Source organism: Parus major, chromosome 1A (genome assembly GCF_001522545.3).
Source record: "Parus major isolate Abel chromosome 1A, Parus_major1.1, whole genome shotgun sequence".
In the NCBI taxonomy this organism is placed as follows: Eukaryota; Metazoa; Chordata; class Aves; order Passeriformes; family Paridae; genus Parus; species Parus major.
The window spans coordinates 23,671,997-23,697,655 of NC_031773.1; the positions used below are offsets into that span (position 1 = coordinate 23,671,997).

At 36.1% G+C, this 25,659-nt stretch overlaps 1 protein-coding gene across 3 annotated transcripts in view; it reads left to right on the forward strand.

The window, feature by feature from the left end:
• TFEC (transcription factor EC) overlaps positions 1 to 23,617 on the forward strand; it is a 59,572-nt gene extending 35,955 nt beyond the window's left edge. For 2 of the 3 annotated variants that reach the window (XM_015629505.1, XM_015629506.1), the window contains 5 exons: positions 9,773 to 9,887; positions 10,749 to 10,805; positions 14,924 to 14,999; positions 21,774 to 21,921; positions 22,841 to 23,617. In XM_015629505.1, the coding sequence (XP_015484991.1) occupies positions 9,773 to 9,887; positions 10,749 to 10,805; positions 14,924 to 14,999; positions 21,774 to 21,921; positions 22,841 to 23,221 (777 nt within the window). In that variant the 3' untranslated portion in view covers positions 23,222 to 23,617. The remainder of the gene's footprint in view (positions 1 to 9,772; positions 9,888 to 10,748; positions 10,806 to 14,923; positions 15,000 to 21,773; positions 21,922 to 22,840) is intronic. The other variant, XM_033514685.1, reaches the window with a different exon arrangement.
• Positions 23,618 to 25,659: the final 2,042 nt, after the last annotated feature.

Consider the following 25,659-nt stretch of genomic DNA (forward strand, 5'->3'; position numbering starts at 1 on the left):
AATTAAAGCAAGGAGGAAGCAGGAATTAGTACATTGGCTGGTGTTACCTGTGAAACAGCAGCAAAACAGCTAAAAGATCTGTCATTTAATTGTCATCTTTGGTTTTCAGAACCTGGGGTTTAGTGGGCAGTACTCTCATGACTTGATTTCCAGCTGCAAATTGGATGATGATGTGATCAGCGCATCACTTCTCTTCTGGACTGTATCTGTTAATTTTGTGACCAGAAAAGACAAAAAGAGCTAAAACCATACAATTCAAAGGTGGAAATTGGAAAGAGCATATATGTCTTGCAAAGGGTTGATTCTCCAGAAAATTCCTTTTCTTGGTCATATTTGATTAGACATTTATCTAGACAATGGACTTCTATGTATATGATCAGGGCAGAAATGTACTATGACTGGAATATGAAGAGAGTTCATTTTTCTCTGATGAATAATGAACCATCTTGATGATCATTATTGGAAGATAAAAAATGAACCAGTTTTCATGCATAATATATAATATCTGATATAATATATCTGAACATTAGGTCCCTGGTTGAGGATTGTGTAATTATGAAACATGTTAAAGATAAATATAGAAGGAAATACAATTTGTTCAGATGAAAACAAATCTGAGAAAGATAGTATTTTCTGCTAGTCTCTTTACATAATAAAAAGAGAAACTGAAACATTTTTCAATCATTATTTCTAAGACCATATATACTCAAATATAAGTATTCTGTATTGCAATTACAAAAGGACCAAAAAAATGTAGCTGTAAGTGGGATCTTCTAGATTCTAAAAATAGTATACTACAACTTCTTTGGCAATCAATAGTGCAAACACATCCTTACAAATAAAAAGAATAATGCAACTTATGTTCAACTTTCTTCCAGCAGCACAGCAATTGAAAAAAGATGAATCCTAGTCTTTCAAACACAGCACTTGTATTGAAAAGATTATGCATCCTGTCTGCAATGAATCTGAAAAGATGAAAAGTCACAGTTTATTAAAACACACATTTAAGATGCAAGAGCTGCCCCAGTTTTCCCCCTGCCAAAACCTGCAAAGACCTATTACACCAGGTGTTATTATTTAGAAAACAAATTTGTTAATATGTGTTATTATGCATTTATCAAGCAACTTATTATTTGGCCGAATTCAGTGCACATTTTGATGTCAATCTGTGAACTTGAAAGATTGAAAAAAGTTTTGTTTACCTGTCATGAATAAATTGTAAGGGCATGACAACCAATTGTGTTTTGATGTTTGGAACCCCAGTAACACAAACACAATCTTTTACAAGATATGTAGAATGAACTGTAGGCACAAATCCATATTGAGATTTTTTTTATTTGGGATGCATATATGGGATAATAATGTAAACATTTTACAAAGTTCCCATTCTTATTTTTTTTCTCTTTTTCTCTTTAATTAAAATGAATAAGCAAGAAACACTTTGAAATAGATGGGTGCTTAAATTTTTTGTGGCTAAGAAGAAGTAGCCTCATTTTACAAAACTGTTCTTTGAAGTGTTGTTATCAATTATGCTTGTGAAAATGTGATTTAAGTTTAATATTTAGGAGTGGGAAATGATAAAATACTGCACTAATCTTTTGTTTTAGATGCAGTCTGAGCAAGTACCAATTTTTACCAGAAAAAACAAATTTTCTCTTGCAGATACAGTACTCAGCCTTTCAGTTTAGGCAGCTGCATGGTCTCTCTCTTCTTGTGACAAGTCAAGCCGCATGTGTTGTGGCTCCCTGTTAAGTTTGCCGAGTCTGCAGGTGCGGTACAGGCGATCTGACCTTGTGTAATAAGGTCAACAATGCTCAGAGTGGTCCGTAGGGCACAGCAGCTGCTGTGGAAACATGCCACACATCGTTACTGCAGGAAACAGGCACACTTGGTGGGTTGTTTGTCTGCAGTTATTAACCCTGGAAAAAGGGTAGCAAAGGAAGTTTCTGCTAGCAGGGCTATTCCTTCAACTTGCTTCCCACTTGCCTCTTTCCATGAGCACTTCTGTCCAGGCAGAATGAATATGCGTGGTGCTGACCTCTGTCTTCTCTGTGGACATCTTGCCCTTCCTAATCACGCTTGGGCTTGTGAGTGTGGCTGTAAGGAAGAAAGCCCCTGGGAGAAATGGCAGCTGGATAAGAGGACAGTATATCCTGTTGTCTGTTTACAGGTTCCCCAAGGGAATGCAGGCTCGCTGATGAGCCGTTCTGACCTGTCAGGACACTCCAGATACCTTTCATGATGAGCTCTTGATATCCTTGGGTTTAGCCATTTTAGACAACTAGAACATGTCAGGTGTCTGCTCTTTAGAGATATACATACCCTCCATCATCCTTGATAGTGGCATCCTTTGGGTGTATGGAGATCTGTTTCCTACTGGAATTAATCTTTTTTAACTAGTCCTGCTATATCCAAGGTTTGCTGATGAGAACTGTGTATGAACACATTTTAATAAAATGCAGTACATGTTCTTTAGAAAGTAACTGACAGAATTTCTTTCAGGCTAAGGAGCAAGCTAGAGAAACAATAAAGGTTTTAATTTAAAATAAGAAGATATTAATGAAGTGCACCAATAACCAATCCTTGATCTCAGTTTACTTATATTTTCGTTAGTGATCTTGGTACAAAAAATACATTTATGCTGATGAAATTTATGGAGGTAGCAAAAGTAAAAAAGTACTGCCAATACAAAGAAGGATGAGGACAGTATGGAGGAAGAATTATATGACTGTGATGACAGAATGGTCTAAATGGAAGGAATGTAATAGTACTGAGGGGAAGGTCATTCATTTAAATACTAATAACAGGAATGTCTTCAGTAAGCTGAGAGCTCATTAACTGGAGATGACAGAAAAAGATCTGGTTACATTAGTTGTTCAGTGGATAACTATAAGCCATCAAAATGATGGGACTGCATAAAGGAGATAAATATGATCTTAGTATCCATCATGAGACTGTTTTCCAAGAGACATGAGGAAATATCCAGTGTGGGATTCACTGGGCACAAAACTCCTTGAATCCTATAGGCAGAAAAAGGGTGTCCACCCTTCAGAAAAACTAATTCAAAGCAGGAAAGAGAGGCTCGTTAGAACATATCACTACATGGGAAGTCTATCTAAAGAATCATGGCCTGTCCAATTTAGCAAAGCACAGTCTTACAGGAGTCATGTTCACTCCCAATAGTCACCAGGGATCTTAAACAATGACATATGCATTAAAGAGACACAAAGCAAAATAAAATTTGTCTACAAATGAAAATATAATATAATATAAGCTTTTTGACAACAATTTGCAATCATTCAGCATTTTTTACGTACTCCAAATAAAAATATTGGGAATATGAAACCTAATTGATTTTTGACAGAGTATTATTGGCTCATGAACTAGATTATGTAATATGTTAAATGACCTCAATGTTCAGGAAATGTTTTCTAGTCCAGACGGCTTTACCATTTTCAGCAGAATTCTTAAATTAAGAAAATTCTAGCTGAATTTGGAAAAGGGTTGGGCCATTATTTTCTAGCTGTGCAACACTGATTGTGATACAACTGTGATCCTTACAGACTTGAATGTTACTGTAAGGCAAACACATCATGCAAAGATTAGGCAAAATGGAAAAAAAAATACTTAAATAATATGTAATCATGCAAGTGAATACTATTGTGACATAGACCTGTTTCAGGACTACAAGTAAATAAGCACAGACAACCTATATTCTTACATTTTTACATCTGCATTCAGAATCCTTCTTTTGGAAGATATGGAAATGATATTGGTTTAAGTCTTCCTTAGAATTACATGATATTTGCCAACAGCTATCATGCTATAAGATTTGGAATACCACATAATTTCCTTTGATAAGGCAATGCCTTTCATGTAATGTTTTCCTTTATAAAACCCCTCAAACTTGATATTAGAGAGTGCAAATTGTGGTTACAGCTGTCCATTGCTAGTCATCCATGCTGTTAATAAACCCTTAGTATTTGCTACACAATCCTGCCTGCACAGCAGTTCAGACTCAAGTTATTGAACATAACAATCTTCTCTTGATGAGACCTCCACAGCACTTCCCTTGGACACTGTCAGCAACCACAAGGTCACAGGCGCCTGTGAGGTGTATTCACTCAGGTAGTCCAGCTGAAGATGGCTTTTATAATTGGTCTAAGCTTCAAAGTTGAGTATCTTTTAGGACTGAGCCCCATGAATGGAAATTCTCATGTTCCAGTCTTTGCACACAGGCATTGAAGATCCCATGACACTTTATACAAAAGGAAGAATGTTAACCCCAATGTCCTTGCCAAATGCTAACTTCGTTAATTACAGTCTTCTTTCTTTAATGCTCCTTGCAGTTTTAATTAGAAATTGTATTATTCTCTTCCTGTACTACATTGTCACTGGTTATTCCCAGTTAACCATTTGTTGTGCTCAACGTTGTTGATCTTTTGTCCAAAGCTGGCTGTATTTCAGAACTGGAAAAGATAGTGTATTATGTCCTGCTATTTTTAATATTTATGTTCTCATTCCTTATGAGACACTTGCATCTAAATTCCTAGATACATATACATAAATGTAAGTATCATGAATGCAAGGTTTGGAAATTATGTGACTTACAAGGATTTCTCAGAACAACAAAGGTGCGAACCAATATGACACCTGCAAGATAAATGATTTGCTGGTAGCAAGGAATTTTCATACCCAAATATCTGTGTTTCCACATCTAAACTGAAAACAAGAACATGCTTTTGATATGGTGGAATCAGATGGATTTTTAAAGCATTTTTGGATTCATCAGGTTTCACAGTGCTACAGAATTTTAAGATAATCATTGTACACATATTGTATAATTGTGCCATTTTAAATGATTTGTACTTTTAGTAACACTTTGTTGAACTTTATGAAATTACGTGTGTGTGTATATATATATATATGTACCTTTGGGTGTAGGCCTGGAAGCTATTTAAAACCTCAGTACTGCAAAAACTTTCCCTGCTTAAATGACACAATAAGCAATAAATTCTGTTATGATGTATGAAGTTTTGGTACACATCCAAACAGCCAGATGTATTTTAACTCACAGTTTCTATAATATATTGTGCTATATATTTTGATTTTATAATTTGAAAATTAGTTGTTTACAGATGTCTACATTTCTAAAAGAACTTCCTGTTTTGTCAGACAAAAAGTATGTTTCCTCATGTTGTATAAAAATCAGCCAATTTCTACTATAAGATTGCTCCCAGTATCATTTGCAAATAAATTCCTTGGAATTTTCTGTGCTTGATATCAATGTAGAGCAAATTCAGGTAGAGAGTTTCTTTCTCAAATACTTTGACATATTTGACAATTTTATAAAAGTCTCTGGTAATCAGAAAAATCATTAATTTTAAAGGAAATCTTTCTTACGTGATTTTTAAAATAAGAGTTTATTTGGGAATTTTCACGTTAGGAGCTCAGTGAGGTTTCCTCAGAATGTACACATGGGAGGCCTGCAACATTCACCCCAAAATTCCTTCAGAGTCAAGAATAAGAGACAGAGATCATTCAGTTCATTTGGACACATTCAAGTGTCCAAAACAAATCACATTGATCACTCTCCATTTCTTCTCCTGATCCTGAATCCTTACACTGAGAATTCTTCCTTGCACCCTAATTCATAGTAGATATTTTGTGCTTGCTGTGAATGAAGACAGTGTGCCAAAGGACACCAGTGACCGTATCCACAAAGCCACTTATCTGTCATAGTGGCCATTACAATAGAATTGAGCTTTCTAGTAAATTCACTGAAGAATTTCTACTAAATTCACAGTTGATAGTGCAATTGGCACTAACTTTCCATAACATTTCCTGTCACCTTGGTTAAGATGACAGGCCTGTAGTTCTTCCATCCTCCTCTTGTTCCACCTTGTAGATGGGCACGGCATTTGCTCCAGTAGCTGCAACCTCCTCAGTTAGTCAGAACTTCTGGTAAATGACTAAAAATGGCTCTGTGAGCTCTTGTGCCAGCTCCCCCAGGGCACTCAGGTGTATTCTGTCCAGCCTCATGAACCTATGTGTGTCTAAGTGTTATAGCAGGTCACTGACCATTTCCCTTGGATTGTGATGTCTTCATTCTTCTCTGTCTCCCAGATCAGGTGGCTGGGTACCCAAGGAACCAGTAGTATTAAAGACTGAAGCAAAGAAGGCATTGACTACTTTAGCTTTTTCCTCATCCTTTGTCACTGTGTTTTCTTCAGCATCCAATACAAATATGAAGATTCTCCTTACCCCTCTTTTTTTGCTGATTTGTTTATAGAAATATTTATTCTTGTCTTTTAGAGCAGTGGCCAGATTAAGTTCTAATTAGGTTTTGGACCTTCTAATTTTCTTCCTGCATAACCTCCCAACATTGTTGCTGTCTTCCTGCGTTGCCTGCATTTACCTCCATTATGTTTTTTTCCCCCTCAATTCCAGCCAAAGCTCTCTGTTCAGCCAGGCTAGTCTTCCTCACTGGCTCATCTTTTTGCACTTGAACATTTCTTGCTCCTGTATCTTCAAGGTTCAGCATTCCTGGACTCCTTTCCCCTTCAGAACTGCCTCCCAAGGGAGTCTTTCAACACTCTCCTAAACAGGCCAAAATCTGAAAATTCAAGTCTTGATGACCCCTCTCCTCACATCCCCAAGAATCATAAACTTTAATTATTCATGATAGCAGTGCCCAAGGTGGCCTCCAATGGTCACGTCTCTGCGCTGCTTGTCTGTTCACAAACAGCAAATCCATCGGTCACCTTCCCTAGTTGGTTTTCTCACCAGCTGTCAGGAAGTTAGCTGTCACACACCCAGGGATCTTCTGCACTGTTTCCTCTAGGCTGTTGTACTTCCAGACATCTGGTAAGTTGAAGTTCCCCTCAGGAACAAGGGCCAGCAATGAAAGATTTCTCTCAGCTGCTTATAGAGTACTTCATTTGCCTCTTCATCCTGGTTGGGTGGTCTATAACAAAGTCCAACTAGGAAAACTGCCTTGCTGGCCTTCCCTCTGATTCTTACCCATAAACATTCAACCTTATCGTCCCATCATTAAGCTCTAGACGATCAAAACACTCCTTAAAATGAACAGCTGCCCCACTGTCTCTTCTTCCCTGCCCATCCCTTTGGGAGTAACACTTATGTACCCCTTAACTGAGAGTGAGTTGATAGGATTCTAGTCATCAGTAGCTGGATGACTTAGGTTTGGGCTTAATTTCCATCATCTACATATGGAGTGGTGATTCTATTTTCCCAATGGCTGATAAAAATAGTGAAATGACTAGGGGGAGAATGCTGGAGAGCATCTGCATGAAATAAAGATGATATGGGGCATTTGGCAGAGATGCTCTGCAAAGAGAATTAGACAAATTACTGGGCTGGACAGTCACTGAATGAAGTTTAACAAAGACAAGGCTTGGATTCTTCACCTGGGATGGGGCAACCTTGCACATATATAGTGAGTGAGGAAAGAGATGCTGAAAAGCAGTGCCACAGGAAGGGCTCTGAGGGTCCTGGTCAGTGGCAAGCTGAATCTGAGCCAGCAGTGCCCTGGAAGCCAGGAGGGCCAAGCATGTCAAGTTAAATTTACTCATGCTCTTTTGAACCATCACGCAATTTTGAACTTTTATGTGTGTTGGCATTATTTTTTCCTTGCCAGCTGAATTGGCCATTCATAAACCTTTCTCTTTGATTTGGAGATTGTCATTTAAATTCACACCTTTGTGAATAGACTATAGAAATTTAACTATCTTTCAAGGAAAAATTTGAATTTCTCTTTAAAATTAGAAATAATCCATTAAGTACCTCATATTTGTGTCAAATTGTGGTGTACAAGCTTGTTTTTTTCACTAATGGCATTGACAATCTATTAAATTGAAGATTGCCACCAGTTTCATGCAAATTATTAAACTTATGTACACAGCTGTGTGAAATATGTAATGAATGACAGATATGTATTTCTCATTTGACAGATTATTTATTAGTTTATATTATTTTCAGTGTTTACTATTTCCTAGCACTTCACAAAATGTAGCCTCAATCACATAACATTCTTGCCAAAGTGGACTAGAACCTGGACGCGTAGGAACGTAGGAGTCACATTGATTCTCAATTTTTTATGTCGTTCTGTTTTCATATCATTTGAATAAACTAAATTCAGTTACATGAATGTAAGAAGTAATTAGATATAACTAGAGCTGATATGAGTTCAGTCTTGTAATACAGTTATCTTATCACTGGAATAAAGAAAATGCAAAGGTAAAACTGCAGTGAATTCTGTAATACTTGTCAGTTTACCCCTCAAATGAAACAAAGGTACTTAATGTGAGAATGCTCTTAGCATTCAAATCCTGCATATTAAACATAGCTTGTTCTGAGTAATACTCATCTGAATTCCAAACGTTCTTTTAAAAAGTATTTTCATTGAGAGATCAAATGTATAAGCAGATTTTCAAAACTGACTTGGTGTTATGATTTCCAATGGTATTCAAGAATTTTCAGTTTTCCCAAGTAATGAAGCTCTAGTTTAAAAATGAGCATGTTATTTATGTGTGCTCAATAAGAATTCTGATTGTTTCATTTCATTGTATGTCATAGAACTGGGAGAATTTCACTCAAACTAGATTCTCAGGTCATCCAGTAAAGTTATTAGTTAATTTAATAAAATTATTATTTAAAATAAAACTAATTTAAAATTTCAGTTTTAACATAAAATATAGGAAACAGTGCCATGGAACAACTTCACACTGAGCAAGTAATTGGAAAAATTGTTTCCATTCAAAGTAACTTGTGGTGAAGTTCTGTTTCTACAAAGAGAGAAATTGTAAGAGTCTGAAAAAAGCTGGTTCCCAGCAGACCTATGGTTGGTGTCTCGATGACCTGCGTGGAAAATTCAGGTTGATTCAGGATCCATAGGTGCTGTGGAAATCTTTAACAACACATTTCTTCAGTAAACTTTTACATATTTTACAGTTATTTCATAGATGTGTAGTTATACACGTAAAGGTAATTGTGCAATTACCTGAAATCCACATACTTCAGCCTTACTTTTCTTAGAGTGCATTGTTTGGCTTATTTAAATAATATTTTATTATATTTTTAAGGGAATAAGGATATTGGTATACATTATGCACATTAAAGCCTTTAGATTATCTGCTCTATCATGACAACAGTACAGCTCCTCAAAGCATGTTCTCTGATGTTCTGTCCACTCTAATTTTAACTGCTACATATAACTAGGTCCCTGAGTCTCTATATTGCTGGACCAGGCCATATATGAGGTACCAATCCAGAGTTTAGAGTTGTGGTTAAAAAATCATACAGGGGAGTATGGTCAAAATCAGCACGGTAAAGTTGACTTTCAACCTAATGAATATTTGAAGAGCAGTCATGGAAACCCTGGAATTAGAAAATATAATGTAGAAGCAATTGAGAAACAGACCCTGTGGCTCATATCTGGTCATCACTAGATCTGAAGCCCACACAAATGGCACCTGTAGAAAAATAGCAGGCCCATTTCAGTGACCCTTTGCTTTTCTTTCAATTTTAGTTAATATTGTGTAACAGGAAACCTTCCCCTTAGATTTATAACCATACACTCCTTCTAAAGAAAACCAGACTCAGACTCATATTCAAAGATATTTGCTCGTTGCATGCATGGTGGTTGGTTTGGTTTTTCTTTTTCTTTTTTTTTTTTTTTTTAATATTTTAAGCCTTTTACTTATTTTATATTTTTTTTCCCTTATTCTTCTTTCCTTTCCTACCCCTCAAGCTATCTAGCAGCATTTTGGATATATATAACAGTGACCAGGGAATGGCACCAGCTAATATGGGTCTCACAAATGCTTCTTGCCCAGCTAATCTACCAGTAAAAAGGGAGCTCACAGGTAAAAGAACTCTCAGATTTTAGTATATAACTGCATAAGTGATGGTGTGTGTCTTAAAAGTTGAATAGATCTTATCCATGAAAGAGATAGCTGTAATTAAATTCCTGAGAATTTTCAGTTTGTGGTTTCATTTAAGGAAAAGAACAAAAATCAAGAAGAAATGTTTTCTTTCTGTTCTTTTTAGCAATTCAGGAACCGTATTTGTCCCCTGTTTTTATGAACATCATGCTTCTGAAAAAACTTAATATTTTAGAAAACAAAATATTCTTCCACATGTCGGCTCCTGGCCAGCAACATAAATAAATTATCATCCATTGAATTTGTTCCAAGGTAGAACAAATAGTTATTTTAAAACTTTACAATAAGACTATTCAAGGTAAAGCTATATTTGTGGATTAAGAACTTTAAAAGTTACATTCAATTAATCCAAAGAATGCTAAAAATCATGTACAGTTTATTAATGTCACTCAGAGGAAACAGTGAGTTTATTCAATATCTTACAAATCTGATTAACTCTTGCATTATGGGATATAGAAAATCCATATTCACCTTAGTGTATTGTAAGTTTTATCCTGATGTAAAATACAGGAAATTGGAGAAAAATACCCCTCCACAGCATTTCTACATTCTTAAATTTAAAAAAGTGCCATAAAAAAAATGTTAAGCAACCTGCCAGACTTGCTCAGAGTTTAGTACTGGTGGAATAAAGATTTGCCTATGATCTGTTTTAATAATAAAAATAGTAATGCAGTAAAAGGACTGGAAGTCTGGTCTTTGTGACAAGAGGCCATTTTCAAAAGATGAAAGAAGTACTGGAATTGCATCTTAAGGAATATTTTAATAAATGTTACTTTCTGTCAGAAGCAGATACAAGAGCAATGGCAAAGGAGAGACAAAAAAAGGATAACCACAATCTCAGTAAGTATATGTTCATCTTCCATCTCATTAAATAGAATGTATGGAGAATGCAAAACCATTATACATTAGCTGTCACTTCTCTGCTCTTCTTCCAGACCAGCATCTTAGCAGGCTAATCAAATTGAACTCAGACTGCAAACAGACAACCAGAAAGCTTTCCTTCTTGAAATTAATTTCTGATTTTTGTCTTTCAAAATACTTTGCATATTGCAATTAATTTATTTCCATATAAACTCCTGCTATTATTTTTTTATGGTAGCAACTTGATGTTTTCTCTAAGAATTACAGTGCAAAGCAGACAAGAAAAGAGGCAGATTATAAGAAAAACAACCATGTGAAAATCCAGTCTTCACACATTATTTACTGAGACACCAAAGCAAGAGGCTATATCTCCTTATGGGTGAAGGGTAAGAAAAAAATTTGCATAGGATATCAGACAACTTCTGAGTGGTTGCTAGCCTCTTAAAGTTATTGAAATTTTTGAAATTATGCTCCTTATTGAAAGGAGATCAGTGCAGGACTCTGTGAGACTCACCAGTGTTCTGGCTCTGCCACACAAGCCCCATAACCCCTGTCATAACTGTTCCCTTTATGGACAAGAGTGCAGCTATGTACAGATGAGAAGCATGTTTGTCCTGGATTAACAGTCTTAGAGCACAGTGAAATTCATAGTTAAGTGTCCAAGTATTAGAATTACAAAACCAAAAAAAAATTTTAGTTTATATAGAATAGAATAGAAAAAAAAAAGTTTCATTACTGGGAGAAGATTGCCTATAAAATTACACAATTCTTCCTCTAAAGCATAATTTGAAACAAAAAGGCTGCAGGACTCTTTTTGGAAAGTGCTGAATAAAGTAGCTACAATTTTCTAGTTATCCTTTCCAGTTCTTCCAACAAAAATACTATGGGAGTTAGATTCAATGATCATTATGAATCACTTCCAGCTTGAGATATTATTCTATGATTCTATGAATTTAAACCTAAATTGGTAATTAGTTAATAGCCACTATTTATATCTTTATTCTCTTACTTCAATCTTGTTTGTCTGGCTATTCCAGTAATCAGAGGTATTTATAGCTTTACTTGCATGAACTGACTTACCTGAAAGTATACATCCACTGGCACAATCTGCTAGCAATCACTGTGGACAATCTTCTGCTGCTTAGAATTTCCAGAAGGCATCCTTATATCTGTCTGTAATTTTTTTGTGGATTACAGACAGACCATGAAATTTTTAGACATGTTGTTAGCACATGATCTCTGGAATGCCAATTCAGCTGCTGTCTGTCCTGGTAGGGCAGAAATGGGGAGTTCTGCTGGACTAAGAAAGGGGGTGGTACAAGTTATTTGGAGCTGCATGGGGAAAGAGAGGCTCATCATAGATGCATTAGGGATGCCAGGTTTTACTGTTGCCTCCACTGTTTGCTTTGGCTTGTATTTGTCCTTCATGATCACAGAAGAAATATCTGAGAACTTTCACCACTGGCAACTAAACTGAAGGACATGAAGATACCACTGCAGACAGGCTACAGAGCTCAAAGGCTCTCTGGACATAGCTCTACTATCTAAAGGCTTGGACATAATAATGAATCGAATATAAAGGCTTTGTCAGTGTGATTTACTCTTTTATGAAGATCAGGTTTCTTAGTGATGGTCTGAAAAATCAGTTTTTGAAAGTTGATTTGAATTATACAAACTTTGAATTTTCAGATTGAACTAAGGTCTACATTTCATAACAATGTTCTTGTACATTCTAATAACAAGGAGTAATATAGGCACTGGAAAAAAGTTCCCTTTGAAAGACTGTATATTGAATGAAACCATGACAAGGGATTTAGATTTAAGAAGTGGAATCCCTTTATGCAACAGACAGAGTTTAAAACATTATTTAATGTTTTTTGACTTTGGGGTTTTTTGATCATAATCCTGTCCATGCATTTTGAAAAAATAATTTTCTGATTTGGCTTATGTAAAATTTGATGCTTGAAATATTACTGATAACTCAGGATATGTCTGGAAAGGTTACAGACATACATCAGGAAAGTTTTATTGTAACATTTCCAAGCTTAAAAATCTCCGCCCCTAACTCATTGACATAACCACTGGAAGTTTCTTTTCAGGAAAAAATGCAAAAATATAAAGCAAAAAGGATTCTGTAAGTGTTGACTTGTAAGGATCATTTTTTCTTTGCCTTGTTTTATAGCTAATGATCAATTGATTACTTTTTGATGAATACCTTACAGAGTTTTCCACAGTGTAAATATTAATTAAACAACAGCTATTACACCATAGCAGTATAATTAAAGCATATTCTTCAATTTTGTTTGCATTGCCAGTTTTACAACACAACCGAAATATATTTTTAAAATTTTTCAGTTGTTATGTGTTTTTGTACACTGGGCTCTCCTACAAGATCCAGCACATTCATTCCAATGTGATGTCAGGGTTCACTAAACAGTACACTCAGGAGGATTATAACACTGTCTTCTGAATATGTGACTCATCACCAAAAAACCTGAGATGCTTTAATTGGTTAAGTGAAATTCCTGTTTCTATAGAAAACAAGACAAGATAATATAACCCACCAAGGTAGAGTACTTTATCAGAGTAAATAGTAACACTCAGGTTGTTCCTGGAGCTTGAATCTGCTAGGGAGGAAATAACTGACTGCTGCACAAACCTAGGAGCCTCACACAGAGAGGAAGCAAACCATTTTATGTGCAGGAAGAAGACCACTAAAAGTCATCCACGTTGTGGGGCTGAGACTGGAAGTGGCATGCTCATATGACTATGAGAAGATTGAAGTCAGCCTTGGAAGACTCACAAGGATTGGCTGGACACTTATAACTTAGCTCTCCTGGGCTTTTTGTATTTATATTCAAAATTGGGCCATTAGACTTTAAGTGGACATCTCCAAACACAGAACATACATTCATTCTGCTCATGTTCTAGGCTGGCCAGGGCTGGTCTGACAGTACAGTGGCATGAGCATATTGAGCCCAAGGTAAGGTCTTCCAAGGTGCAAAGGACAAGAGACAGAGCTCAGTGTGATTTTAGTGATGGAGAAAGTCTGAATCTTGCTTATTCAGTGAGATTTGGATTGAATTAAAGTGGAGGCAGAGAACAAATTGTGAGCTCACACCAGAACACCAGTAGAGATTGCTGTTTTCTGACACCCAGCAGTACCCTAATGGGACTACATTCTCACTGAATACTCTTTCTGGGTCAAAATTATATACAAGTAATTCCCCAAAGAAATGAGATATCCTCTGCACCTATCCACTAGAAAAGTGTGAAGTTTCTGACATACAATGCTGATAAAGTGAACTGAGAGCACATAGAGAGGGTACTAATTTTAAGAGATTTATTTTCTCTTTTTTCCTCCTAGCTAAACTACAAAGTGAACCAAGACACCCTACATAGTTTGTCCTAGGAGAACCATAAATTTAAATCCAGAAAATATGTTTGATTGTTTAAGCCATGCTGGGTTTTTTCCATTTTCTCTGTTTTAAAAATTACCATAAATATTTTTTGTGCTGTCCATCACCAAAAGAAACAGATGTCCAGGGGATGAAGTGCTTTTGGGACATAATCTTGCTCTGTTTCACTGAGGGAATATGGTTGTAGTTGCTCTGTGGGTTTAAATGCTGGTGATTGTAAATAAGGGATAGTGAAGCTGTTACTTTGTGATCTGTAACAGGAGTTCTGCCAAAATATCAGTTGGACAAATTGTCTTGTATCCCTGTTGAAGTCACCAGCAAGACTCCACTAAGCTGAAATCTCTGTTCTGTGGGAGCATGGTGGAGAAAGACTATATAAACATCACTAAAAAAAATGTTAGCTCACATTTAGGCAATATATGACTATTTAATTCTCTAGAAATCTAATTGTAAATGGAGGAAAACCCTATAGTTAAGGTAAGATAACAGACAGTACTAATGATAGAGTTTGTCCTGAGAGCAAATCAGAGACAGATAGGAGCTTGTGTTGGGACTGCTATTTGAGGAAGATTGTTTTCTGTATATTGACTAACATGCTTTTAATTAATTAAAATGTTTTTTGTTGAATTTCTCCAAAAATATTTCACCATAAAAATAGTAACTGTTTCTTTTTAACAGTTGAGAGAAGAAGAAGGTATAATATTAATTACCGAATCAAGGAGCTTGGCACACTCATCCCCAAGTCTAATGATCCGTGAGTTCAACTGTCTTTCTAATAATAATGTTTATAGTATTAATACTGGAAAAAAGAGACAGTTGTGTATACTGGCTATAGGATTGAGTAATGGGATACAAAATCTTCCATGCCAGGTCACTGGCTCAGATCAGGCTGGTGAAGTAAAAAAACTCTTGACAGATTTTTTGTGCCTGCTGGGAAAACTTATGCGAAAGCATAATAATATGAAAGAAATTTCAGGATGTTTAAGAGAGACTTCCACATCAAGGGAAAACAAACAAACAAACAAACAAACAAACTAAAAAGAAAATGAAAAAAAAAGACAAGCCAAACAACAGAAAGTCCATCTCTCTGTCTCTGAGCACAATTATGTGGTGTCTCTGGAGAAGGAAGTAGTGATGCTTTCAGCTCTAGCCATGGCCCTCTAGTGGGATAACACGAAGTTTACGTTGTCACTATCTGCCCTTTGATGAAGAGAAAAATAAAATCCGTTTAAGAGTCTGTAGACTGAGCATTTTTCAAAAGTATTCAATTTAGTGCAGGGAAAGCACCAGTCCTAGAATGCAAGGATAAAAGTAATAATTGCTATAATTGCTATAATAATATCATTTTATACTAATGCATATACTTACAGAAACAAAAAATGCATATTGCTTGAACTATATGTGCATTCCCTTAAAGCTTATATTTGTCATCAACAGGAAAAAAGCTGCCTTGTAGAAAAGCCCATTGCAAGATTAACAATAACAATTCAGAGTGATTTTTAATGCAGAACTTTAGCCTTGGATTTCTCTTGTCACTTAGGGAAGACTTAATGCAATGCACCAGCATGATTGTGACTTGCATAAAATTGATTATAAAGATTTTGTCTTTATCATTTGCATGTCAATACAGATGTGCATGATACTTCAAATTAAAACATCTGTTGATATTTCAGCTTTTTTAACCTTAGGACTCAGAAACTTTTGATTACTTTAAGGATTTCTGCAACAATAAAAAGCTGTGTCAGACTTACACAGTAGAAGTAGAAGGTTGGCTTTACCTGAAGTGAGGCCACCAGAAAGTTAACATACTGCATCCATTTTAGAGAATTCACAAACTCAGTTCCTTCTGTAGCATCCACCAAAGATTGGATAAATGGGCATGTTTTTATTATTAATATGGAATTAGGTGTTAAAGCTGAATTAGAATAAAAAGCGCTATTTAAAACTAAATAAAGTTTTAGACATGTGATCCATTGCAAGCAGAACCTGTTAGAAATGTTTTAATTTTGTTATGCATCTTTCAGTATCCATGCCATTTGGGCAAGTAATTGAAAGATTTCTCAGAAAAACAGTGGATGGCACTGTTGGTTTGCAGCTATAAAGCAAAAATAGGAACTGGTTATGCTGCAATTAGAGACGGGCATGGGGTACAAATTCCAGCTGCACTTTTTGATTGCCTATAAAAGTGTTTCACTTACATGTTTTGGTCTGGATTCAGATTGACTTTGTGAACTCAATCAAAATATTAGTACCTAGAGTAATCATTTAAGCTGTTCTTAAAATGATTTACCTGAACCTGCAGCTCTGCTCCAGTAAGTGGATGACAGACTTCACCCTCGGTTTTTGGTGCTGCCTGATGAAAATGTTTCGGGTATAGATTCTGAAATCACTGCCTTATCTTGTTTTAGTTTGCAAACCCGTGACTGAGTTCAGCCCTGTGACCAGACCCAGAGTGGTTTATGTTTACAAAAGAACAAGGTGAACTTAAGTACCTCACATTCTGAAGACTGCTGTCTTCAAAAGGCTGATAATCAGTACTCCTTTGGAAAGCAGGCCTACTGAAAAGCTTTTAAGTTGGTGCTAAGGAAAAAAAGGCATCAAAACATGCAGGGCTTTTGAAAAACCAGGTTGCAACATAATTGAGGTATAGCTTAGCGAAAAGATAAATTAATTCAAAGAAGTATAAGCACTTTTTTTTAACATTTGTATTTTTAGGTGGAAAATATTAATTTGAATGTATTGTTTTGTTGGCCGAGGAGATCAAAATTATTATTACCTTTTGTTATGGTCTTGTTTTGACAAATCATAACTCAGCATCCTTATTCTTTCTTTCAGTTCCTGCTTTTTACTTCATAACACCTTACTGTGCCCCCAGTCTGCCCCGTCTTCTTTGAAAGAAAGAGATTTATCATGGCTTACAATACTTTATCTGTAGCATTTTTATCACACATAGCATTTTTGCCTCATACTGATGTTAGAAGATTCTTCTTAGAGTGGAAACTTGGTTGTAAAAGGAGAAAGCTTCCTGATACTTAGTCTAATGACAGTGAAGAAAATCAGCCTCTGCATTGAAGAGCAAATACTACTATAACTAAGCCATTGTGGTTAGCATGCCTGTCCCAGATGGCTTGCTTCAAAAAGATTACATTCAGAATAAGAAAAAGAAAAAGGACATTTTTTATGCCACTTGAAAACCTTTTGTGATTTATATTTCTTAGAAGAGCTGTGTGGGGTTTTTATTTCACTTTTGTTTTGTTGGTTATATGGTGAACTTGTTTGGCTCCTGCAGAGCTTCTGAAGGGTCTTTCTTTTGACTGGATTAAACCCCTATTCTTTCCATTTTTTATTTTTTTTTCTAATTTAATGATGAAAAGTGTGGATTACATTACATAAATGAATGGGTGTTTTAAGTTCACTTCATCAGCATTAGAAAATGAAGATAAGTTACAAAGAACTATGACTCTTTTGTTTAATTTTCAATGCTTAGATATCCAAGTGCTAGATGATTCAGAAATGCAAATCAGTTTTACAGAATAATTCAAAAATAGAATTTTAAAAATGCCAGAAATACTCAGTTCTTTTTGCTGAAAAACTCATAACCTGCTCCTTTAATTATACCCGCCTTTCCATTTGTGTTCAACCTTTCAGAATCCACCTTTTAGGTGGCTAACAGGATTTCTTATTGTGATGGGGTCTGGCAATGCCTACACAAGAGCAGTTTAATGGTAGTCGGGCTTAAATTGCCAGAAAGCTCAGAGAGAAAAAGCCCTTTCCTTCAATAATTTTAGTAGTTTTACAGAACTGGAATGTTAAGAGAACTGCTGAGGATTTGGGCAGAAGCAGTGGGTTGCTCTCACTCTCTCCTTTCTACTCTCTGCATCTATCTGAGCCTGACCTCTGTGGACAGACCCTCTAGCAGCCAGCACAGATACACTTGCAAAGGAAAAATTGTGTACACTCATGATGGTATAGAGTGGAAACTTGCTGTCTCTTTCAGAATAATACACTTGGCAACAGTGCAAATCCTCAAAACAAGTACCAAGTCCTTCCAAGTACTTCTTTGTGCACATTTCTTTAGTTTAAAGCTAATTTCTCAGAAATAGGGAAAGAAATGTTCTGCAAACACAGTGTTAACTTTGCAAATGATTTGTTATTGGTAACTGATGTGTGTCTTGCAAACCCTGTAACTATCACACTCTTTCTAATACTGCTTTTATTAATTAGTTCTAATCTTAGCTGCTCAGATGCTCCCATCCTTCCTACAGGAGTTCGACTTCTGTAAGCTAATGAAGCTTCTTTGACTTCAACAAAGTTAAATTAATGGAAATGAGCTGAAGTCTCTTTTCTGTTTTTTGAAGCCATATGTGGGATACACACACATGCACAGACACACACACATATATATACAGGTTAAAGAGCAGCCTCTTAAACAACAAGAGTAACCACTGCCTTTTTGTCCTAGCTCTCCATTAGAGTTTTGCCTCTCAGATCTGTAAATATTACCACAAGAGATATCTATCAATATGTATCTCATGCAAAAGCTGACCAGGTCCATCTCTCCAGCCGTTTGAATATAGGAATTAGTCTTTCAGTGAAGATTTATTTAAAACTATGAAAAAAAATCATTACCATAGAAATAAAAACTGAAACTATCAAGGAAACATGAACTAAAAGTAAGCCATATCACAAGGTGATATTCACTGTAACAATTAAGTGTAACAGGAATGAATTTAATCAAAAAATATTTCAAGTACAGTCAAGAATATATGAATTATTCATATGTCAATCAGAAAAATCAACCAAATTTTTTTGTTTTTCTGATTTTGAATTAGTAAAATATCATAACTGACATTAATTTTTTTGGTGAAAACACTATAAAATATTTTCTAAATACATGATATAGTGAAATTTTTCTGCTGCTAGTACATTTCCTCAATTATTTCCATTTTCCAGTTATGGTTTTGTTTTTAATTTCATAGTACTATATCTTTAGGTTCAGACCATCCATTCAAAGCTGTCTTAGTTTTGTTTTTAGTATTTATTAGAGACTAACTTTCTTGTTGAGGTAGATTGTGTTTCTCCATATAGCACATAAAGCTCATATCTGAGATGGCAGTGGAGAGTCCCAGTTTGAAAAGTTCTTGTCCTGCTAACTTTATTTATTTATTTAGCTTCTTTATTCATGAGTGGTCTGGCATAGGCAGACAGAAACTTCACTGTCTTTCAAACTTCACTGCAATTTAGTCATAAACAGGGATCTCTCAGTATTTTACCTAACTTTCCAAAGAGGTGTGACAAAAATGAAATTGTGACATGGTGATGGCGGTCAAAGATTTGTCCAGAAAATATGTGTGCTAAAAGCTTCCTTACCCATTACAGTTTGAAGATAGGTAAGCCATTTGAGAGAAGAAAGTCCTCTCCTAGGAGGGTGCCCACCCATGGGATGCTGGCAAGAAATTCTGTCCTCCCACCTGCTCAAGAGGTGCAGGAAGGAGAAGGCAGAGGAGCTGCCAAGAGATGGTTCAGCCATCGTGGGGGAGATTTATCCTGCTCTTGGCTCCTAGTCACACCTCTGCTCTAGCTTTTTTGAGCAGGCAATGTCTAAGTCAGAATACATACCCAAAGATAGATTGTGGATAACAATTAATTTCTCTCTGACCTCCTTACCTCCTTACCCCAAAAGCTGTGCATTTCTGGCCTGCAGCACTGAGAGGAGGGGAGGTCCCAGTATACTGGAGCCTCACAGTTTGTGTGCTGTCCAGGGAGAACTGATATCTGAATTTGAGCGCTCTTGAATCAAAAAAAATGTTACTCCCAAATCTCTAGCTAATTATCTAAATTCTATGGTATGGTTAAACACTGTGATGCTTTATAAAAAATAATTTTGTGTATTCTTCTTAGTGTCTTAAATTTATCAGATTTTATCTTATCCATAAGATTTTATCCCTATTAAAGCATCAGGAAAAGCTGGGTGGTCTGGATCCCTAAATCCTGTACCTGCATGGCTTTTGCACTATACATTCAGAAGAAAAAGAAATCTCTAAGTGTGCTTAGCCTAATGAGGAGAAATGGAGGGGCAAGTACCAATCTCTTCACTCTCGTGACCAGCAACAGTACTCAAGGAAATTATGAGAGGCTGAGTCAGGGGAGCTTTAGGCTGGATATAAGGAGAAGGTTTTCACACAGTGGGTAGCTGAGCCCTGGAAACAGGTTCTCCAGAGAAGTGGTCATTGCACGTGCCTAGCAGAGCTCAAGGACTGTTTGGACAATGCTCCAAAGGAACATGGTGTGATCCTTGAGGTGTCCTGTACAAGGCCAGGAGTTGGACTCACTAATTGTGATGGGTGCTTTCCAACTCACCATGTTCTATGATTCTATGAATAAGGGAAAGTGATAATAGTCAGGCATATAATTTATATTTTTTTTCACTCCATAAATAATAGCATGTAAATATCTGTCTTTGGAATAGGTATTGAAAAAATGCTTGTTTCTCCCAGCATCAGATTCTTGTTTTAACAGCTTTTCTTTCTCACAGTTGTGTTTGGGACCAGAAGTTTGGCTAACCACCCACTCAGCCTAACCAATCTTGCAGTGAAGTAAATAGTTTGGATAAAGCCCATATATCTGTATATTTAACACAGTGAACTCATCCTGTATCATATAATTCTGAAATTTATTAGAAATAAAACATTTTTAGAAATATTCTTTCTTGTTCCAAGACCTTACTTAAAGGAATGCATGAAAATTTGATAAATGGATACATGGAAAGTCTTTGCACAATTACATCTGGACAAGTGTTTTGCTGCTAGTAAGGCTGTTTGTAAGCTGGAAGTCAAACCATGATTTCCTGAATGATAGGGAGGTTTAATCTCATTTCTTTGCAAAGCTTTTTTTTTTTTGAGTTGGGGTCTGCATGTAGCTGTAGATTTTAACTTGTTTTTTTTAATATTGTTTCAAGATTTTTGAACATTTTTTTTGTCATTCCCTAGTCATTATGATTATAAAAGTGTGATTTTTCTGGTCTGTCATCAATGAGGAGTGGCATTCAGCACAGATCATTTTTTTCTCTACAAGCATAAAAGCAACCTCATTAGTAAGTCAGGTAAAAGGAGTAGTATATTCAAAATGATCTTTAAAAATTTAGGCTTAAGTCCTCAGTAATGTATATTTCCTAGTTCATTAATGCAGAAATACTGCACATAGATTTTAATCTTAGAGTTAATAATAAAAGCAATTTTCACTAAAAATATAAAAACTGTAATGGTAGAATCATGATATTGCATTTAGCTCTCCCACAAAAAGTCACTTTATTACTTTCTTTTGACACTTATTTTCATTCTGGGATTAATTTTACTATATAAGGGCTTCTTAACTATTCTATTAAAATTTCCATTCAGAAGCAATAATATCTAAGAGTGAATAATAGTCATGTAAATCATTATTTCATATTAATGTAAAAGATTTTGTAAGTTCTTATGAATTCTGCTGACATGCACAATTGTGAAAAGGTTATCTCTACATTCTGCAGTGATATGCGCTGGAACAAAGGAACTATTTTAAAAGCATCGGTAGAGTACATCAAGTGGCTACAAAAAGAACAACAGAGAGCCAGAGAATTAGAACACAGGCAGAAGAAATTAGAGCATGCTAACAGAAGACTTCTCCTCCGAGTCCAGGTTTGTATAAGTGTTGCCATGAACTACAAAGCTTTCTCAGTATTTATCCCTCATCGAAATTTGCTAATCCACATAATTTTTCTTCAAATGACCTTTATTAAAAATAAATTGACTTTGCCTATTTATTTCTGTATATATTGGTGAAGGAGTTTTCTTTAGATTTCTAGTAAATTTCTTTGATAATTATCCCCTCACATAAGGTAACTAGTGGAAAAGTAATAAAGTATTTTTACAAACAGTTTCATGATGCATCTGTTAGAAACAAAGACAAAAATAATAAGGAAATAATTATATTCCTGCAGCCAAAAAATCAATACTGGACGCAAAATTCCCTTCAATATTTTAATTTTCCCTTTCAAACTATTTAATGCATTACACTCCCCAGTAAAAGTGTCTTATGCTGTATCTGCTTTTGACACAGAGGCAGAATATAACCCTTCATGGTTCGAAAAATAAGATTCTAGTATTGACATACACCTATGGAAATGGGATGGGTAGATAGGTAGGTAGACATAAAACTGATCATCTTACATATGTTGATTTACTCATATATCTGTATAATACAAGCATTATCAAGTAAAGCATCTTCTTTTTCATTGAATAGCAGCTTTATAATGAACTGTCGAGTTGCAGCATTCTTCTGCTACCTTCATTGGATTCAGTATGCAATGGTTTTAGAGAGGCTGCCCTACCTCTCCTGTTCTTGTAGAATAGTTGCTTAATGACAGAAAGGGATAGAAAAACACTTGAGTGGCAAATATTCTTAGATAAAAAAATTAATATTTAAAAATTTAATCTCACAAGTGGGCTACAGGTATAATAAATTTTCATACATGATTTGAATATTTCTGCAATTGTTCTGAAGAGACTGATTTCTCTTTTAAAATTGTTGTCTAATTATTTTTGTTTGAAATGTTAGGAACTGGAGATCCAGGCACGTGCGCACGGCCTTCCAGTCATGTCTTCGCTCAGCGCTGTCGATTTAGCTGCACAGGTCATCAAGCAACAGTCTTACCCAGAGGAGAACTCTGTAGACTACTCTCAACCAATGCCTCTGGTACATGGACAAAATTCTGATGTCTGTGACGGATCCACAGCCTTTTCCGATCCACTTTCACACTTCACAGATCTGTCCTTCAGCGCAGCTTTAAAAGAAGAACAACGACTAGAGGAAATTTTATTGGATGACACAGTGTCACCATTTGGAACAGACCCACTCTTGTCCTCCACATCTCCAGCTGCATCAAAAGAGAGCAGCAGAAGAAGCAGCTTTAGCACAGATGATGGAGATGATTTATAAAAGCAGAAAGGTTCTCATACTTCTCTAAACCATGTGTTTAAAGACTGAGTTGAACATAAGCATGGTGTTTGCTCTTATTTTAAATACCTATAAGGAGAGACACTTTAAAAATCAATTACTGCATGACAAGGGTTTCAATCAGCCCTTACTTCACAAGAAAATAAGATGGACATGAACTCATATCACTCTGCCCCAAATTCACCCTCTGTTCACAGCTGATATTTGCATAAACCTCTCTTCACGGGGAATATTTTTACTATCACTTGGTGACTTTTTATAGTACTATGAAAATCATTACCACAAAAGGTATATCCATGTTGCAAAACTGTATTCAAACTCTTTTCAATCTTCTTATACTTTTCTCTGCTACAAATATGAGTTTTAGTAATTTGTTAATTTCTTTACCTTTTTTTTTAACTAAAAATTCTACAAAATGTGAAGCAACAGAGAACTATTTAAGTTGGAAACTGGAGTTACAGGTTTTAAAATCTAAAAAAGTCAAATGGTAATGCTTTCACACAAGTAAGCATGAAGTTTAAACTGTGTGGTCTTCTTTTTAAAAGGAGAAAGTCCATTAAGCTTTCCATGGAATTCCATTAGTTTTTCTCATTTCATTTGTAGAAAAAGAACATTTTTTTTATGGAAACTAACATAATGACAGTGATTCAAATGAACTCAGACAGAAAAAGACAGCATTGCAGCAGAAAGTCTGTGTGGATATACAAGACAGTATAGACACTCCATGTTACAGTTAGCACAATTTAAAACAACCACTACTTGTTACAGTGCTATGTCAGCTACTTATTCCAAGAATATTCAAACTATGTCCTTTTTTATGTGGAAGAAATTGGAATTCAGATACAACACTGGGCTGTTGGGTGGCACTTTCAGTGTTCTTTGACAGCACATTGAGGTTTTTCCAAAGGGACTCGATCCATACATGTGCTTTTGATCCATTTGGAAGCAGAAGAAAATGACAAGATTCCCATTGCATATACCATAAACAATAGAATTTAATTTCATATTTGGCTTTGGACTCCCTGAAGAAAAGCTGGAAAGGAAGATTTGTCAAACTGAAGGGAATATTCAGAAACACTGATGTGATGCACTACCTCTCATAACCAGCTTGCTAGGAGGGGGCATTCAGAAAACTCACTCCTATACACAGTGAAATTCTGGAGAGCGATGTACATTCCTGAAGAACATTAAATGAAATAATTCCAACTGTAATATTAAAACATGGGAAAATAAACTGGAACGGGTTCTTCATAACTCTTCCTCAATCAAAACCAAAAATCAAAACCAAAAATCACATTAGGGCATTGTTATGGTTTAACCCCAGGAAGAAACCAAGCCTCACTCAGCCATTTGGTCACTGCCCAGCCAGATTGATTAGGGAGAGAATTGGAAGGGTAAAATATGGAAGGCTCTTGGGTTGAGATAAAGACAGTTTAATAAGGAAGGCAAAAGCTGTGCACAAAAGTGAACCAAAACAAGGCATTAAGTCGCTGCCTCCCAGGGGCAGGCAGCTGTTCAGCCATCTTCAAGAGAGCAGAGCCCCATCACATGTAAAGGTGTCTTGGAAAGTCAAATGCCATCACTCCAAGTGTCCCCCTCTTCCCCCTTCTTCCCCCCACTTTATATATTGAGCATGATTTGATGTGGTGTGGAATATCCCTTGGTCAGTTTGGGTCACCTGTTCTGGCTGTGTCTCCTCCCAGCCTCTCATGCACCCCCAGCTCCACTGCCAGTGTGTCAGTATGAATGCAGAAAAGGCCTTGGCTCTGTGAAAGCCCTGATCAGCAACAACAAAAACAGCTATTATCAACACTGTGTTCAGCACAAATCCAAAACATAGTCTCCTACTAGCCACTGTGAAGAAAATTAACTCTACCCCAGCTGAAGCTACCATAGGAGTTCTGTAATGTTTCAAAATATGTTTCAAAAGTGCATATTTATTTTTCTGTCACTGAGCCTGCCTCACTCCAGAAGTGTCACAGGTTTGGAAACAGTAAGAAGAGATTAAAGTGGATTACGTCTTGCATGAACATTTAAAGTTTTTTAAAATGTACTATCCAAAACCAGAGCAATTGTTTCTTATTATTGCCTCTTTTGTTATTGGTACCTGGGGCCTCATTGCAGTGAGGTTTGTGCTCCTATCAGGCCATAGCACATGCCTGACCAGCCTTGGCAGTGTCACAACAGTTTCACAATTGGAAAATTAGGAGCTGGATAATAAATCATGCCCAGATGGCTATGTAATATGATGGTGTGTCCAATTTCACAAGAATATTTATAATTTTAGGAATCTCAAGGTTTTCTATGAGTTTGTGCAGACTGCTTGGATGTAAGGTGACCTGTAAGCACAGGCCTGTGAAGAGGCTTTGATACACTCACACTTCATGTATGAAAAAATTACAACAGACAGGGTTCTGGTA